Source organism: Molossus molossus, unplaced genomic scaffold, assembly GCF_014108415.1.
Source record: "Molossus molossus isolate mMolMol1 unplaced genomic scaffold, mMolMol1.p scaffold_m16_p_4, whole genome shotgun sequence".
Classification (NCBI taxonomy): Eukaryota; Metazoa; Chordata; class Mammalia; order Chiroptera; family Molossidae; genus Molossus; species Molossus molossus.
Genome location: NW_023425377.1, coordinates 34,537,397 through 34,556,432, shown reverse-complemented (window position 1 = coordinate 34,556,432; position 19,036 = coordinate 34,537,397). Strand labels below are relative to the sequence as shown.

At 38.6% G+C, this 19,036-nt stretch overlaps 2 protein-coding genes across 3 annotated transcripts in view; one reads left to right on the top strand and one right to left on the bottom strand.

The window, feature by feature from the left end:
• The window catches only part of CTNNA1 (catenin alpha 1), a 199,489-nt gene that overhangs the window by 117,681 nt on the left and 62,772 nt on the right, over positions 1–19,036 (top strand). The window lies entirely within an intron of this gene.
• Positions 13,127–16,988, bottom strand: LRRTM2 (leucine rich repeat transmembrane neuronal 2). Of its 2 annotated transcripts, none has more exons than XM_036239743.1 (2): positions 16,551–16,986; positions 13,127–16,208 (listed from the first exon to the last, which is right to left on the bottom strand). In XM_036239743.1, exons 1-2 carry the CDS (start codon positions 16,552–16,554, stop codon positions 14,662–14,664), a joined length of 1,551 nt encoding a protein of 516 aa, XP_036095636.1. In that variant the 5' UTR covers positions 16,555–16,986; the 3' UTR covers positions 13,127–14,661. The 2 variants fall into 2 exon arrangements, with proteins under 2 accessions (XP_036095636.1, XP_036095637.1); XM_036239744.1 differs by having other exon boundaries at positions 14,279–15,780; positions 16,551–16,988.

Below are 19,036 nucleotides of genomic sequence, written 5' to 3'. Positions count from 1 at the left end.
TGAGACCCAAGGAGGAGCTTTGCCCTATACTTTACAAAGCAAAAACTGGTTCTGCCCTTTTCTGTGCCTAATTCATGAAGGGAAGTCCTTATTGACACTTGAAAAGAAAGCTGTAAATACGGAGATTTGTGTGTGTGTGTGTGTGCGCGCGCACGCCCCCCCAATAGTTTTAAATCAGAGACGAATCATGAAAACTTGGAATTTAACATCGGGACTTGGTGGCTCATTTTATTTAGTACATCTGGATAAATGAGTGATTTTTTTTTTTTTTTAACTGCTTTTTCCCTCATGCCCCAGCCTGCTGTCCATTTCTCTTGAACAGAGCTCTTGGAGAGTCATTTGTTCTGTTTCAACTGAATATTATTGGTTCTTACTCTTTGCCTGTCCTTTAAATACACCTCTTTCCCTTATCCATCTTCCTTAGCACCCCTTTTCTGATCATTGAAGTTGTGGCTTTTGTTTTTCTCAGCAAAACAGGAAAAATTGTCAGAACACATTTTTCTAAATCACTGTCCTGATCATCATATCATTATCTTTTTATCTACAGAAATCTGTAGTTGGCTGTTTTTGTTGACCATGTTAAATTTAAGTGCCCTTCCTGGTCCCAGAGGTCCTTTGCTATATGGTCGGTCCTACCTTGGTCAAGCTGTGAGTAACTGCACTTAAGGGTTTCATCTGTCAGATTGGTGGCTCTGGCTCCTCCTGCACCCAACCATATTGAAATTCTGGTGGTACTTTTATACCAAGCTTAAAGCTCATTTCTCTACTGCATTCTTCAGTGCCCTCTCTGTTTTCTAAATATCAATAACCTAGGTAGTACCATCCAATTCACATTTTTGGGCTTATTCTCTTTTATTAGTTATTTATTGAATATTATAAATTTTATTTCCAGTTAAATTGTAAACTCCTGAGGGCAAGGGCCTATCATTACATTAACATTTCATATAGTGGAAGTTTAAGTAGTACTTGTTGAATTATTTTTAAAAGTTAATAGTAATAATAAAACAGCTCATACTTTAGCACTTACTATGTGCCAGCAATTGTTCTAAGTGCTTTACACAGATTTCCGTTTTATCTTCAGAGCATGCGTTTGATACTGTTAAGGCATAGAGGTTAAATTACTTGATCAGGGTCTTCCAGGAATTAAGTAGAGGTGCTACACTTTGAAACCAGTCTGACTCCAGAGTCCAGCTCTTATCCACCATGCAACACTGCAGGTCTAATTGAGAAGAATAGTGTGTTAGGTTGCCAGTACCATAAATTACAATGATAATTATAGTTTTTCCTTTCCTACTAACATTATAAAAATTTTCATACAAAGATGCTGAAAGAATTGTACAGTGAACACTCATACATATTCACATTTCCCAGACTCTGATTAACATTTTGTTATATTTGCTTTATCACATATTTTTTCATCCTTGTATCCATGTTATTGTTTTGATATGTTTTAAAGTTAGTTGCAGACACTTGTATACTACACCTCTAAACATTGCTGCATGCATGCCATTAACTAGAGTTAAACTTAAAAAAATTTTTTTTTAGAATATATTTTTAAATATGATTTTATAGATTTTTATAGAGAGAGAGGAAATGAGAGAGAGATCGAAACACTGATGTGGGAGAGAAACAGCAATCAGCTGCCTCCTGCATACCCCCTAGAGGGGATCAAACATGCAGTCTGGGCATGTGCCCTGACCAGGAATCAAACTGGAACCTCTCAGTCCATGGGACGATGCTTGATCCATTGAGCCACACCGGGGATGTTCAACTTTTTTTTTTTTTTTTTTTATCCTCACCCGAGGACATTTTTCCATTTTTTGTTCAGGTAGAGTGGGAGGGAGAGAGAGGAACAGAGAGAGAGAGAGAAACATCGATGTGAAAGGAACACATCGAGTGGCTGCCACCCGCACGACCAACCAGGGCCCGGGACAAACTGCAACCGAGGTACGTGCCCTTAGCGGGAACCGAACCCGGGTCTCTCCAGACCGCAAGCCGACGCTCTAACCGCTGAGCCAAACCGGCCAGGGCGGGATGTTCAACTTTTTAAATGTAAATTTTATACACAGTGAAATGTGTAGATTGCTTGATGAGTTTTGATACATGTACATACTTTGTAACCCAAATCTCTATCAAGATAGAGGAAATTATATCATTATCTTTCTATTGAATGTTTGGCTGTCATGTAGTCCAAATACATGATGTCCATTTCCTCCAAAATTAAAACCTGCTTTTCTGATTGTCACATGATCTCTCATTTGTTCTTTAGTTTATTTACCTCATGGAGGGCTGGGCTGTCTCCAGCACCTACTTGACATAGAGAACATAACTCAGAAGTGTGATGAATGATGGACTCATGGTATTTATCATGTGTGCAGGCCCTTAATTGGTAACAGTTCTTTTGATATGTAATGTTTCAGATTATTATAATGAATTAAGGCTAGCTAGCCTATTCTCATTGTTTTCCAATAAAACATTGCCTAAGTGACTTTGATGTTGAGGGTATGCTGCCCTTGAAAATTCATCGTTTTGATGTTGTTGACTGCCATTTGATAGATTCCTCAGACTGATGTAGGAGAAAGTGTGGTTCTGGAGTTTCTTTACCCATCTACTCTCATTTCCTTGGTGATCTCATTCAGTCTCATGACTTTAAATACCTCTATTCACTGATGATGACTTCAAAATTTCTATTTCCAGCCTAGATCTTTACCCCGAACTTGTCATCTCTGCTTAAATGGCTAATACACATTTTAACTTTAACATGGTAGAAACTGAATCTTAATCTTTTCCATCCCTCCCCTTCCCAATTTGTGTCATTGGGAAGGAGTGTGCTGAATCTTAGTTCATAGTAGGTCTTGAAATTCAGTTAGTTTAAATGCTAGTTAGTAACATCAGAATAAAGAGGGGCCTCTCCCTGCTCCCCAGTGTAAACTGAGGAAGTTAACATAAAATACTTAGAAGGTGAGATCTTTAAAATACTGATTATTGTTTTGGGAAGCCAGTAGGTTTGTGTTTTTAACAGAAATATATCTGTTTAATAATTTTGTAATAATCAATGGGGATGTATTTGATGGGGATGTCAACCAGACTAAGCAAACCCTTTTATAATTTGTCCAGTTCTTCACATTCTGTCTGTAATTTATCTCACATATAAGTCTAAGTGAGCACAAATTGGGTGTCTAAATGATGATATCGTTTATGCACTGTAATGTTTTTGACACTTCAGGAATGCTATATCAAAAGGAAGAAAATTCCTGACCACCTTTTATTAGGTTTTCATGTATAGTAATAGATAAATCTTAGACTGACAGTTTTAACACAATAATAACATGGGCTCTAGTTTTTGGAAGATTGTGGCAAGTGTCAGAAAGCTGTTTTGCACACCTGACTTGAAGGAATTGTCAGGAGAAAAGAGGGAGATGTGGTGATAAGGCACTGTCCCAGATGCCTACAGAAGTGGACTAAGGGTAGCATATTCTTTTTTTTTCTTTCTTTCTCACTGCCATTTTTCCCTGGTGAATTTCAGGGGAAAGTTAGGGAGGTTGATCAGAGAGAAGTAGCGTTGTTAGGGTTGCTTCTGAGCCCTGTTATTAGTATGTGCCAGATGCAGATCTTGGAATGATGCTAGCTAGTGTCTTTATTTGGAACAAAAAATGTGTCAGAACATGCTTTCACATGAAAGGTCAGTGTTTTTGTGGTCAGTTCTGAAAAACTGGCATGAAATTTTAAAGCAGAGATGGGAGAAGTAAGGGTTACTGCCTGTCATCATCCCAAGAATTTGATAGTTCTGAAATTCTCACAACCTATCTACTTCTGCGTCCTCTATGCCCCAAGGCACTTTCCTTACCCCCAAATAAAACCACCAAATAGCTATTTATATTAAAGATGTGAAGGCTGGTAGGGCTTTTATTTGGTCAGAGAGCTGGAGTGAGTGCTGATTATTTAAAAAGCAAAATAGTATTGTTAAATGGCTGGTATTTCTGGTCTTTTGAAAGTAAAAACTGAATGAATAAACATTATTTGATACTTAGATATATACAAAGGGAAGGGTAGACTGAGAAGACAATGCAGACAAGTGATTGTATTTGTAGTAGTGTTTCCTAATTTGTATGGATCATTTTGCAGTTTATAGGTACTCAGTTTTGTGGACTTGAGTATTTTTAAAATTATAAAATTATAGATATTTCTTAGAAGGTAGGTGCTCAGCAGTCAACATTGCTGCAACCGAATGTTTTTTCATTCAATAAGGTGATTATCCTTGGTATTTTGGGAGCCACGAGAAGCAGGTATGTGAAAAGCTTGTTCATGTGTTGATAAATAAGGAAAGAGAGCAAGTCCAGGATTAAAAGTTGTGAGAAAGTGAAGAAAAATTGTGGGTGAAGGAGGAGATAAAGTGATTTTCCTTGTTGGATAAACTGAATCATGATCTTGGTAAGGCAATACTAAGAAAGACATTCTTGATTTGAAAAATCTGGGCCAGGTGATTTGTCACAATTGGTGGGCTGCTTCCTAAATTAGATACAATAGACTTAAAGTATGTTTTTTTTCTAAGCAACAAAAAAACATTATAGCCCTGGCTGGTTTGGCTCAGCAGTTAGAGCATTGGCCTATAGGACCAATGAGTCACAGGTTTGATTCCTGTCAAGGGCACATACTTCGGTTGCCATTGATCTCCAGCCCTGGTCGGGTCGTGTGGGAGGCAATCAGTCGATGTGTCTCTCTCACATCGATGTGTCCCCCCCCCCCCCCATCTGATGATAAATAGAGAAAAAAAAAAAAATCCTCAGGTGAGGATTAAAAAAAAAAAAAAGAACATCATAGTGATCCTTAATTCTCCCTTATGTATTTTGTCCTAAAATAAAATTGTCAGAAGCTGAGATATCAATAAGAGTATTTATTCCTTTTAAAGAAACAGTACTTATTTATGATAATATATGTTGTCCTATATGATTTTATTGAACAAGGAAAAGAGACAGTACTTGATTTTAAGTGACTACTTTACTACCTAGAAGGAATTTTGGAATTAGGGATTCTAAATCTTTTGAAATTTAGCATTGATTCATAAAGCCAAACCAGAGAAATGTCCTGTCTAATATTTTAATACATTTTATAAAGCAGATTACTTGACTGTGAGATAATGTGGTCAGGTTTATATCAGTATTCAATATAAAAAGTGTATCCAGGCTGTTAAAAGCTCTCACTAATTATTAATATTCACTTTTGGAGACTATATATTAACTTAGTGAGGGAAGGAAGACTAGAAAGTAGTGTTTGGGAGAGCAATACAAGTGTCTAACATGTCTTTAATGTGATTGTATTCTCGGCTCGATGAATCTGTCACATCTAGTTCTCCACACATTACTATTAAAAATAACAAACATTTTCCCTGGGCCAGTTTGGCTCAGTGTTTAGAGCATTGGCTGACCAATGTGTCGCGGTTTCAATTCTGGTTAAGGGCACATTATCTTGGTTGCAGTTTGTCCCCGGGCCCTGGTTGTACGGGAGGCAACCAGTTGATGTGTCCCTCTCACATCGATGTTTCTCTCCCTCCCTCCCTCTCTCTTCTTCCCACCTACTCTGATGATAAAATGGAAAAGTATCCTCTGGTGAGGATTAAAAAAACAAAACAAAACTCAAACATTTATTGAATATCTATACCAGCCTGTTCTCAGGACTCTGCATATATTAAATGCCCCTGTGGTTATCACTACTATTAATTTTCTGTTGGGAATGAGGTGCCCAAGGCACAGTGAGGTTGAAGGACTTGTCCAGGGTCACAGGCCTAAGTGTGGAGTAGGACTCTTAATTATTGTGCTATTTGTTTCTGTTGAAATATAGGTGGTTTTGTTACTAGAAGGGGGACCTACCCCTGAGCGGGTCTGCCTAGGGCCAGGCCAGTAGTGTGTAGGTTCTTGACCTTATGCAGGAAAAGTTGCACAAATCCAAGTGAATTTTAGAGGATGTTTATTAAAACTGGGGACAGTGAAACAAGAAAAGTCTGAGGAAATGAGCCTAGGCTAGGCTGCTTTGGCTTACTAAGAAGTCAGAGAAAAGGGAAACTTGGGGACAGGTTCAGGGGTTTGCCTGGGATGAACTGCCTGGTTGCAAGCAATGGGGTTCCTTAGAGTGTAAAAGGTGCAGGCATGCTCCTGGAAAGGAGAGAGCGCCCTGGGTTATTTGTCTTGAGGCCCTTATTTCTCCCTTAAAGGCAGGAATCTTAGAGGAGGTTTCAGGGGAGGGTTTCAACAGAATATTCATCAGTTTTCTAGGTGTATTCCTTCAGGGTCCTGGTCCTCACTGATTGATCAGTGTCAGGGAAAGGGGTTGTTAGTGCAGCTGGTCCTGTTGTTGTCTACCTGGTTTTACTGCTCTTCTGGGTCTGGAGCTGAAATACAGCTGAGGCCTAGATTGTTATTTCTAGGGAGGTGACCTGTATATCAGCTGTAAATTGCTCTGTCAGTTTGTTCAGCTGTCTCTCTCAGTTTCCCTCTTCTACTTGTCCTGGCTTACTGTCCTGTCTCAATTTTTATATAGGTGTGCGGAATGTTTTAAATTTTAAAGAGACTACTAAATTTCTGACAGCTATTCAGATCAGTGAATGCTTTTATCTTTTTAAATGTGTTCTTTCTTAGGAAATAACTTTATCTTACAGATTTTGTCCCAAGGAGCACACTTAGGATTATCACCAGCACAACTAACCAGCACAACTAAAGATGATGCATGCAATATGCTTCTCTTTATTCATGAACTTTTTAAAATTTTTAATTGTACTTCTAGAAGATTTGTAATGTAATAAAGTAGATATTTACTGGATGCCCCTTATGTGACGGAAGACTATAGTTTGGGTCTCAGGGATATGATGAGGGAATATGAACTGCTCTTCTAAGTAGGTGTATGTTCATTCTTGCTGGCTTTGTAGGTTCCAGCTTTGGGTCACCACAAAGGTTAGATCACAACAAAGCATACAACATGCTTGTGTAGTTTCTTACCCATAGATTTTTCAAGGGTTGACATGAAGAATAAGTCTGTCTGTTTTCTAAAACCTCCCTGGAGATACTGTCTGACATGCTTCCTTATTGTTCCTATAGCTGGCTCTGTTTTATAAATAATTCATAGACTTCTGCACTTAAGTTTCTCTCTCCCCAGATAAACTAGCGTGCTTCCTTTATCAGATGAAAGAAGTGTCTTAACCCCAAAATAGTCCAGTTTGCTTCTTGGATCAGATGAAAGCTGTTGATTTTGTTCTTTGGCTTGACCACCAGGAAGATCAAGACCAAATTAGTATATACTAGAAATAACTATTTCATTGTCCTACTAGGGCTTTTTTGTGAGTTATCAAAATCCTTAGGATCTGATGAAATCTCTAGACTTACACGATATTTGTACAATGGAACCTTGGTTCTCGAACTTTAATTTGTTCTGGGAGGCTGCTTTAGAAGCAATTTGTTTGAAAACGGAATCATTTTTTTCCCATTGGAAATAATGTAAATTTAATTAATTTGTTCCAGATCCCTAAATGATTCCGTTTTAATCTTTCTTATATACAGTACATGTCTAATGTACTATTTAATCTATACACAAACACTTCTTTTTTAAAAAAATTATCAAACCACCCCCTACTAACCTTAAACGAATCACTTTCAGCACTCATTCCAGGAGTGTGTTTCAGGAAGTCAGTATGCATCGTCTTCACTTTTCCACATATCACTGCTTCTGAAATGCTGGCTCAGACTAACTGCTTTTTGTTTATCCAAATCAATAACAGCTTTTCTACCTCTTCAGTTGCCTGTGATCATTGTTTCTCTCACACCCTTAGCAACAGTAGCACTCTTGATGGCCTCTTTATGTTTTAAAATTGTGCTAATCATCCATGTGCCAGCAACAGAAGCAAAACAACAACAAAAATCCACAAAAATACTCACAGCACAATTTCCTGGATTTCAATAAGTGAGGTTTAGCCATACACTGACTTGAATTCTCTCCTTTGTTTGTGGCCTAAGAGATGCTTTTTGTTACGCTGATGTATTAGCATGAAAGGGTTGTGAGGTTGAGAATGGAAGGTCGGCTCAACAACTGAGAGGACATTTCTGTGAACAGCTTGGTCGAGAACCTCATTGTTCGAGATGCGAGATGTTTGAGAACCAAAATTTGACTATATTATAATTGCAGGAGGTTTTTATGACCTGTGAAACATATCCTGGACCCTTAGAGTTAAGAATCCCTGCTTTTGATATTTTTATATTCTTATTTCAACCATTCGGTACTTATGAATGTATTATGCTAAATTTACTTGGCTTTATAATACTAGATTATATGTAAATGATACATTGTTTTCAGAGGTTTTAGCTGCCGAGTAGTTGCCCTCTATGTATTTGGTAGCTAAGCCATGGAAAATATTTTTATTACATGAAGAAATTTTGATTCTCATGATGATGAAACAGGTGGGCTAATATAAATGGCTGTAATGTTGTCTGATGATTTTCCAGAAAAAGCAAACTTGAGGTTGTGTCTGTGTTCTTGTGTACTGAATGCAATTGTGATTGGTATTGAGTAAAGTTATGACATTTTTACATCTCTGCACTATAGTTCTTGCTCAATTCTCTTCATGAAAGTTGTAAAAAGGCTTTGGGAATTGTCTCTGGGACTGCACTTTAAAAAATTTAATCCCCAAGTATGGGAAGAGCCTTCTCTCTTGGATGATGATGGAACCACTGGCCTCTGCTATCAGGGTTGTTGACAGACGGTCCTTCGTGTTGGGTTTCTAAGGGGAGGTCTGAGTTGGAGGCCATGGGCTAGACTTTGCTCTTGGGCCTTCCATGTATAAAGGGGCATGGTATATTTAGTTTGTGGGCTTTGTGTGAGAGGATGTCTCATTGTACTTGCCTTTAGAGATTTCTTGCTCTTTAATGTTTCCTTTGTCCATAAAGAGTTCCCAAAACACTGGCAAATGAGGAGTAACTCATGCTTAAGGAAAGGTGTTTGGAATAGCTGTGATTTGCACCTCTTTTTCCCTTCTCTCTTTGTGAAAGACAGTTTGTAGTACATTTGAGTACCCAGCTGGTTAGATATATTTAAAGAAAGAAAAAAATGCCTTTAAACAGACCTTGAAGAACAATCTATTATAAATTTGAGTGTGAATCTGAGAAAGCTGTGGCATTCAGGCAAAACTAATTAAAATAACTGATAAATCAGATGTAGCTTTACATGGGATTTTCAAGGTTAAAATGTATGAGAATTATGTTAATAAGCTGTGCTTTTAACTACATATAAGATATAGAAATTCATTCCTTCGTATACTTTGAAACCACCATCACCGATCCCCTCTAGTGCATACTGGGTGAGTTTGACAGTAAGATTTTGTGCTGTGCTTCCTGCCTCTGCCCTAGTTACTGCTGAGATTTTTGGTGCCAGAGCTCTTAGCCTCTCTGATTCCCTTATCCCTGGGTATTGGGAAAGGGGAAACCTTGTTTCTTTTTGCCTGTCTAGTCTTGCTGCAGTGCTTTAGGCCTGGAGAAGCAGTAAGTTCATCCTGGCAAGTATGGCAGACTCCTGACAGTCAACTCCTTAAGGCCAGGGTAGTTTTTGCTACCACTGCTGCCCAGTCATAGCATCCTGTCCTGGGGATGTTTACCTATGCCAGTTGAGGGACACTAGTTAAAAAATCTTGCCTTCTTTTCCCTATCCATACCTAGTGAGTTGGCATCTAGGGTAGAGTAGTTCATGTAGGGGTATTCTAGAGATCCCAGCATGTTTTTTAAAATTAATTAATTAATTAATTTATTTATTTTTTTATTTTCCTCACCCGAGGACATTTTTCCATTTTTTGTTCAGGTAGAGTGGGAGGGAGAGAGAGGAACAGAGAGATAGAGAGAAACATCGACGTGAAAGGGACACGAGTGGCTACCACCCGCACGACCAACCAGGGCCGGGGACAAACTGCAACCGAGGTATGTGCCCTTAGCGGAAACCGAACCCAGGTCTCTCCGAACCGCAGGCCGACGCTCTAACCGCTGAGCCAAACCGGCCAGGGCCCAGCATGTTTTAGTACCTGTGGTCCTCCCTCTCAGGAGTGTTGTACAAGGTACTGCTGGGATCTACCCCAGCGGGCCCTCAAGGTTCAGGCCAAGTTGCTATTTGCTGGAGATAGGCAACTGAGTGCCTTTTTGAAGCTCCCCAGGCTGTGGTAGCAGTCTGCTGTTAAGGAGGTTGGGGAACAGTGGCCAGCCCTAGGTCCTATGAGCCTGTTGGATAGCTGTTTGTCTATTTGCTCTGGCTTGTGACAGAGCAACTCCTTATTGCATGACTGTTGTATATCGGCATGGTGGCTTTTAGTCAGCTGCTTTTTCGTCCCTCCTTACCTTTGCTTTCTTCTTAGCCTGGTTTTGCTCGTCTGTCTCTGAATGAAGACAGGTGATAATTAGCTGCCCTTTTTTCAACTGGCATATTTGGTAGTATAGAGAACATGGCACAAAAAAACTGCTCATTTAAGGTTTCTATATCTGTCACAAATGGTTTTTCAAGTTTGACGTGTCAAAATTGATAGGTTACCAAGGAAAAACTAAAAAAAAAAAAAAAAAGACATTCACTTTTTCCAGTATACACAATTTTAATAACAAAACTTTCCTGTACACTGCACTTTGTTAACCATCTCCCCCAAACCCCCAGAGTAATAATAGTATTTTCTCCCCCACCCCCCACCCCACCATGGCTCTTAAGGTGATTACGCACAATGTGTTTGGACTGTACTTTTGGTTTCCAGTCTGTGTTGATAAAAAGGTTCAATAAACATTCCATAGATGAAACTTTTTTTTTTAAGTTACCAAGGAAGAATAAATTAGTTGGAGTAGGAGATGTTTCCAAATGTTTGCAATAACTGGATGAAAGTTTAAACCATCATTTTCTATTTGTTTTTTGCCTTAAATTATTTAAGTTCGCCCTAGCTAAGGAGTGGAAATATTTAATTATCTATTGATGGCCTTATAACCTTTGTCTTTTTCTGGTTGAAGCACTTTAACCAATAAGATATAAAAAGCATGTTTCAAAACAGACTTTTGAGACAGGTCTGTCACTATATTGCTCTATTAAGAAAATGATCATATAAGTCAGCTTCTAAAAATATTCTTTCAAATTTCATATTGATAGCCATACTTTAGAGAGAGAACAGAGCATTTATAGCTCGTGTTCCCCCACCCTCACCCCGCCCCCAGCTCTGTGTAGGAAGTAATGCCTTAAGAAAATGATAGGCCTTTTTATCAATTTTAGAATTCAGACCTAGTGCTACATGGGGCCTATTTTTACTGGGAAGATGGAGCCTAGCTCTTGGTGACTAGCATCAGAATAAGCAGATGGATTTTAATAATTAGTGGAGTTGGAAAGTTCAATTTCATTCATTAAATTGGTACAGAAATTAACTTAGGCACATTAAGAAATTACATGTGTTAATGAAGATTTTTGGTTTAAAAATTTAGTATCTTTCCTATTTGATGTTGGCAGTGGGTATTCTCTCTGAGCTGTATGTGGATTTGCAAATTTATCAGCCCATTCTCACTTTAGAAAGGTGATTGAAATCCTACAGAAATGAATATAAATGATTTCAGACTAGCTCTTGGTTACTAGGTGGGTACAGTATCATAACCTTCTTCAGCTTTCCTTTTTCCAGAGAAATTTAATTATTTTTCTGGTTCTCGATAAGTGGTCCTTTTCCTCTTAATCTTGAAAATGGGGGAATAAAAAAACAGGGTTGATGGAGAGGAGGCTGAGGAGGATAAAATGAAACCAAAAAACAAAAGCCCTAACATTGCATTAGCAGGATCTGCAATGTAGCTGTGATGCTCTTCCACTCTAGCCAGTTGGTAAAGAGAGCACATATGACTAACAGTCTCGTCTTCAAGCCTGTGTTGATATCGAAACACAAAAAGACCAAAATTAAATGGAATCCTGCCTTCTATAGGCAATTCAGAAGGGAAGTTTGCGCTTTAATGAAAAAGAAACATGCTATTTGGCATTATTACTCACTTTTCTCAGAGAGCATTACAGAAAAAAAAAAGAAAAAGAAGAAGAAGAAAAAGACAGGGCCCAAAAAATCAGTTATTTTTCTACTTGAAAGTATGCCGTGGTGGCCTTGGTTCTGCTGTTCCCTTGAATTACTAAATGGCTTTTCTAATTTACTTTTCTACATACATTAAGGATTTTGCTGATCGATGGCCATATTACTAACAGTAATCTTTAGGATTAATGTGGGGATTCCCAGCCCATATTTATCACCCTTCTATTCACAGTTTCAATTAATTTGGTATGGTGGAAATGATAGAAAATGCTCCTTTGCTATCCTTCGGGGCTAGTGGAATCTTGCATGTTCATGACACAAGTGTATTGTGACAAAGCTTGTCTCTGACAAATGGCTGTAGTTTGCCTGATAAATGAGTTGGTAAATTTTACCTTGTGGAGTTCTCATTTATAATGGGGATTTCAGATCAGGCCCTTCTGTAGGGAAGCAGTGAGCTGTGCTCTATGCCATAAAATCAGCTTTTTTTTGGTCCCTGCCCAGGCAAGCCCAAGGTCTGGTTTAACAAGAGATGAAATGTTCACTGCTCAAAATCAGCTGAACTCAACTGGGCTGAGACTTTCCCAGACTAATTTACCCATCTTAAAAAATGTAGAGAGTACACTATTACCATAATAGGTGATCTTGTCTGCATTTTACTGAGATACAGTTTCTTTGAAATGTAAGTAGACACCCCTCTCTTAGTATGCAAAAGAAAAAATTGCAGTTAAACCTCATGGGTTAAACTGTAGTCTTAACATGTTTTCAATTCAGTCCAGAGAAGAAAATATGCCTTGAACAAAGGATATCATGTTAATGGTCATGTTAGGAAAATATAATTTTTTTCTTTTATGGTAGTGGTTTTTTCTAAGGATTTATGCCTTTTTCACATACAGTTGTAAAAATGCTCATTCTTCTAAAATCAAGTCATTAGTCTAATGTCTTGGTTTTTGCTGCTACGTACACGGAACTTTGTTTATGGGAAAATGCTGTGTGAATTGGTAACTTGCATCTGAATCTTAAATATGTTATAGTTTCTCCATAGAAATCATACTTGAAGAAACAATACGTGTGACTCTTTTCTACATGAAAAATGTGGCATCATTATCATTTGTTAATTATGGAATGTTTATATTAACACGAGAGAACCTCCTCCTCCCCTTTTCAGCTGTAGGTCCTAAGACCTTGCCCTGTAGATAGTGTACAGCTAGCTACCCATTTGCCTCACTCTTGGCTGCCTCTTAACTTCAGCTAACCTGTTTCTGTGAGTGAGATTTCAAAATGCTGCCTTTCCCTTTCATCCCCTCTCCTCTGTGCCACCTTTGAGTTACCACTGTGTGGCTGCATAAGCATGTGGAGTGTTCTACCACAAAAAGGTTTGCCTCAGTAATATGTTGTGCCCTTCACTTACAAGGAACTGCTCTCATAGTGTGAATATGTATCTTTATTAAAAGGTCAAGTTTTAGCAAATAATATGTAGAAAGTGGCTTTTAGTGGTTCCTTTATAATATATTCTATTAAGAATCATTGTTATGCCTGTTACTAGCCAATTATTTTTTATTTGACTCTAAGGTTTGAGGATCAGGAAAAGGCAGAAGAAAGAGGTTTAAACCCCTTTGTCAAGGCAGCTTTGATCATGACCATAGAGAGAGAGAGAGAGAATTTTGTGTGTGCTTTCAAACTAGAGGGAGCAGGTATTGGATTAAGTTGACTCAGTTTCTCTCTTTTCTCTCCAAAATAATTTCTAAATCTTTTTTCACATATAAATGTAAATATAGGACTTAGTAAACTATTTAGTAAAATGGTAATATAATACTAGTTTAAAATAATTGTCTAAATGCGACAAAAAACATGTTCATTGTAAGTTAAGCTAGAGATGTATGATACAAAGTCAGTGTAATTATTTAGTATTGATTTCATTGTAATGAGACCTTTTTCACAATCACTTGGATTCATTGTTTAAATATATTAAAGATTCACTCAGCTTATTAGAATTACATAAAATGTTCTGATTTCATGATGTGGACTTTGATAATATCTATTAACCTAGGCAAAAACTCTGGAAGAAGAGTGTTGAATATTTACCAGTCTTTAGCATATATGAAATTCTACTTCCCACACTGGCAGTAAATTGTGGATTTGAGTAAATACCAAATTATCATATAAGAGAACTTTGCTAAGTCTTTTTTTAAGCAGCAAGCCATTGGTGATGCTTGGGATGGAAAGCAATGATCTAACAAGTATTGATCCATATCATTTTCTGCTCAGTAGCTTCTTTCCAAACTGTTTTCAGTAGGAAAAAAATAGCATATTGGAGACCTTAGTGTAAATGTTTACACTCAGTAATATCACATACATGAAATGTCTTATTTTGAAATAAGCATCTTTAGACTTTCCAACAAGAGTGCAAATTAATGTGAGCATTACTTCATTTAACACTTAAAATATGGTTTCATTAAAAAAAATTAAAAACACCTTAACACTTGAAAAACTTAAGTCTCCACTTAGTTTTGAAAATTAGGCTTAATGTCACCATTATTAAAAACTAGATATTTATTTAGCCCCTACTATGTAAAATAGGTTACTTATCTGATGTAATTTTTGATGATAGGTAGATATTATACTTCACATTCTTTGTATGGCAGCTGCTGACACTTGCACTGTCCATAACCATTAATGATGATGAAAGGTCCTTCATGGGTGGGCTCATATTCATTATACGGTCCTTGGTCTGACATGTTTGACATATGGAGCCGTGTTTGGGATCGGAGCTGCCTGTGGTTCTGAATCATTGAGCACTGCCTAATTCTTCTTAAAGTGGGAGGGCAGCACTTCCTGGAGATGAACACTATAAAAATAATAAAAAAGAAAGAAAACAGTAAAGCCATTGTTCCTGTAATTACCCGCTGAGTGAAGATGGCATTGTCTGGTTCGGGAAAGTGTTCCTCAGTAGTAACTGCTATGCCTGCAGTAGTTGGGATTTCTTTGTCTCCCACATGGTAACTTGATGAGCTTATTCTTTTTGTATATTCAGTGGTTGGATCTCTATAAGTTGTAGCCATGGCTGTGACAGTGGTTGATAAATTCCAGCAGAGCTGAAATCCATGGACTGCGTCTAGTATATCCTCTCCTTGGGTGTGGTCAGGACTGTGGCATAAGATGGAATGTTCCCACCGACCTTGGAAACTGCCCAGCCAGGAGGCCAAAGCACATATTCTAGGGCTGCATTCCCACAGATTGCCCGAGAGGCCAACAGTTGTGAGGGATCTCAGGGAATTCAGGATCTTGGAATCCAGGCTGTTTAACTTGTTGTTATCCATTAGGAGTATTTTAAGATGAGGCATTGTTTCAAACACTGCCAAATCAATGGCTTTGATTTCATTTCCAGTCAGGTCTAGCTTTTCTAAAGTGCCCCAGGTCCACTCCATCCCACATGTCAAGTTGCTGATTTTGTTCCATTGTAAGAAGAGCGTGTGCAGACTGCTTAGCCGTAGGAAATGAGCAAAATTAATCTTCGTCAGCTGGTTGTGCTCTAGGTGAAGCTCTCTCAATTTGATTAATCCCGCAAATCCATTACGAGCCAGACTTCGCAAACGGTTTGTGCTCAAATCTAGAAACTCCAGACTACGACAGTCCCAGAACAGGCGTACTGGGATAGTCCGCAGGGAGTTGGATCGTAAATGCAAGGTCTGCAGCTTCCGAAGGCCATAGAAGAGCTCTGGGTGCAGAGATGACAGCTGATTAAAAGACAGGTCCAGATTTTGCAGGTTAATCAGTTGGGTAAAAGTTGTATTTGGCAAGTAAAATATTTTGTTGGAGCTTAAGATTAATTCCTTAAGTTTATATAGTCCTTGAAAAGCATCTTCTTTTATTGTTGAAATTTGATTATGGTCTAAGTGGAGCCAGGTAAGTTGACTGAAGCTGGCAAATTGATCCCTTTCAAGCTCTGTGATGTGATTGTGCCTCAGGGAAAGGCCCAGAGAGCCCTTGTCTGTGGCGTTTGGCACTGAGTGGAAGCCCTGAGAGTCGCAGTAGAAGAGCAGCTTCTCGCAGCGGCATTTGGGTGGACACGCCATTCCCAGGGCAGGCAGCATTTTTAAAACCATACTCATTGCATATATTGCTGCCAGCATAGGGGCCCCTAATGGCCACTTGAAATGTAAGCCTGCAGAATATAATTTAAGGAAAACAAGAAGATAGGATATTTTTCAGCAGAACACATGAGCTATTAAAAAAAAACACATAACATTATGGTGAAAGAGTTCACTGCATATAACTTAATTTTAATTTGCTGCAGAAAAACTAACCTTGTTAGTATGACTGGAACAAAACTTAAACCATTAAGAAGATAAAACATATACTGTCATCATCAATTTATGCTTTAATCTAAACCTCAAGATCCAAAAATGTGACAGTGATTCCCCTCATAAAATGTGAATTCAATGATTTATTTTAAAAAGCGTGATTCCTTGCTGACCGTACAAGGCACATAAATGCATGGACTTACCCATTCTTCTGAGCACATTGGAGGCTGCATTCAGTCGAGGTTTTTAGACTCAACGCAGTGAGTCTGTAAAAGGCTCTAACATGCAGGAGCCTTTGACCAGTTTCCTGTTTTCTGTATCCCAGGCTTTCTGAGTAAAATTGAATCCACCAGGGTGAGTTGTTTTTTTCCTTAGAATATTCCTCTCAAAAGCATTGGCTTCATTGTCTGTGACCACTGTGATTGCGTAAATCACTTCTGAATATAAGTTATTAATTTCGCCCCCCTCTAACTGCTCAGCTGGTTAATCAAAGCATCAGTCTTTCCTTTCCGCAGCTGTTAGTTCTCTCGGTCTTAACTTGTTGATGGCAGATGGGCGGCTTGTTGCAGAGAAGAGCTCCTGGAGCAGCATGAGTGCATTTACTGAAAAGCTTTTCCGAGAAACGGCACAAGAATGGATTTGCTTATGTGCTGCGACCACACAGAACTGTATATAGGCTGACGTCACCGGGTGACGTGTCTTTTGTTTGGGTTTTCCAGAAGCTTTACTGTTACAAAGCACCGTGCTTTATAACAGTATTGGGTCGTTGTAAGACCCCCGATTACAATAAAGCAAGAAAGAAGAACTCCTGACTTAAAAACATGGTATTCCTTCAGTGTAGGAAGCAGCAGTGAGGTTGTAATAAAGGCTGCATTCAAGAAGACCCGTCTGAACAGTGAGTTGGGTTAGCAGAGTGGTGATTTTTTAATGCCTGTGAGAGCCAGTGTTAGACTGCCGATTCTGCATAGAAAGATCATCTAAATGGTCAGGTGCCTGCACAATTTATGAAGTGCTAATCTAATGCCAGTCTGTGCAAGTTAGTGACCACTGCTCTGCTAGTTTGGGAAGCTACTCAATCACCTTGTTGTCATGCTTGATTAAAATAGAAGTATGACTACAATTTGCTTTTATTGTGTTGGTAAACCAGATAAGTTGGGTGGCTTCTTTTTCACTATGAGCTTAACATCACAAACCAAGAATAAAGGGAGAAAATAGCATGCAAAACAAAGCATTTGGTTATTTTGCTCTTTGAGACTTTCAGAGGAACTCTTAATTTAAGAGATTTCTCCTCTCTCTTATAATAATGTTTTCTCACAATAGAAAAGGGTAGATTGATACAGTCATTTAATACTACATGCCCTAAGCCTTAACAGTGGGACAGAAATTATTTAGGACAAGTAATACAGTATGGCTGGATTCTGACCCAATCCCCTTGTGTTTACCTCAGAATCTCACTTACTCAGAATCTACTTACTCCTTGTGAAAGCCTCAGTTGATGCTGGGATTGAGGCAGTGTGGCACTCAAATAATAGAACATTTATTTGTATACTTAATAGCTCCTACTGGTGTACTTAAGAACTGACTTTGAGTCTCATATTGTTGTAGGACTTTGTCTAATTAATACAAAAGGTCTCATAAACATTGGAATATGATTTTTGCTTTGACTGGTTTTACTTGACTTAATTTTTTCTCCCTATTGAATAATGTCATCACTTATTAGAGGGTGATTATGAATGTACAGCTCCATGTTTAGTTTTGTGTAAGCGTGAAAGATATTTCTAGCACATGTCAGGGTCATATTTTCAGGCCTGACAAAGGTAAGGCCTCTTATACATCTTACCTTACTGATTTGGACTTTCATGCCAATTTCTCTTCACCATTGACACTTATCCTTAGTGGGTCTTATCTCATACCCGAAGGCGGAAATATCAAAACTACCAATGGTGTCTGTGAAAAATCATGGGCCTGTTGGCTTCCAGGACTTTCATCCTGCTGTGCAAGTCTAAGAAGTCATTATCTTAAGGGGTATAGATTCTGTGTTGGAGTGTAGTACTTGAGTGAGGACTGGAAGGATTCAAGGTCACTTTCTTGGGGGCCCTGTGTTAAGATACTATGAAAATGACAGCAATTGCAGGTGTACAGTTTGAGTCTTTCTAGAAACAGATTCCAGGATGGGATTAGAAGTATGTGTTTTATTGGGGAAAATGCCTGGGAAGTATAAAATAAGAGAGAAGATAGCAGGGATACTCTGAGGGCCAGAAGAGTCTTCAGACCACAGGGCAGGTCTGACACATCTGAAAGCAGAGGGGAAGGAAAGATTTGGCAGGCAGGGTCTTAGACTACAGTTTCTCCAGGCCAAAGAGAAGTCCCCAAACCAAAGTTGTCCGTGAGTGGAACCCTATATTCTCAGAAATGAGCCCACATTAGTACTCTCATCATTTCCCTGCTTCCTGGTTAAGAAAGGGAGGGAGTGTTCCTGTTAGATTTATAAGATACCATTCTTACTACTGACCTTGAACCTTTCCATAGCCTGTCTACAGCAGGAGTCGGGAATTTATGGCCCTCGGGCCATATAAGGCCCTCAAAGTCAATACAAGCTAACATGCCTCACCAACTTAATCTGACCAAATGTTGCAGGCTAATTTTTTTTTTATCCTCAACCAAGGACATTTTTGCATTTATCTTTAGA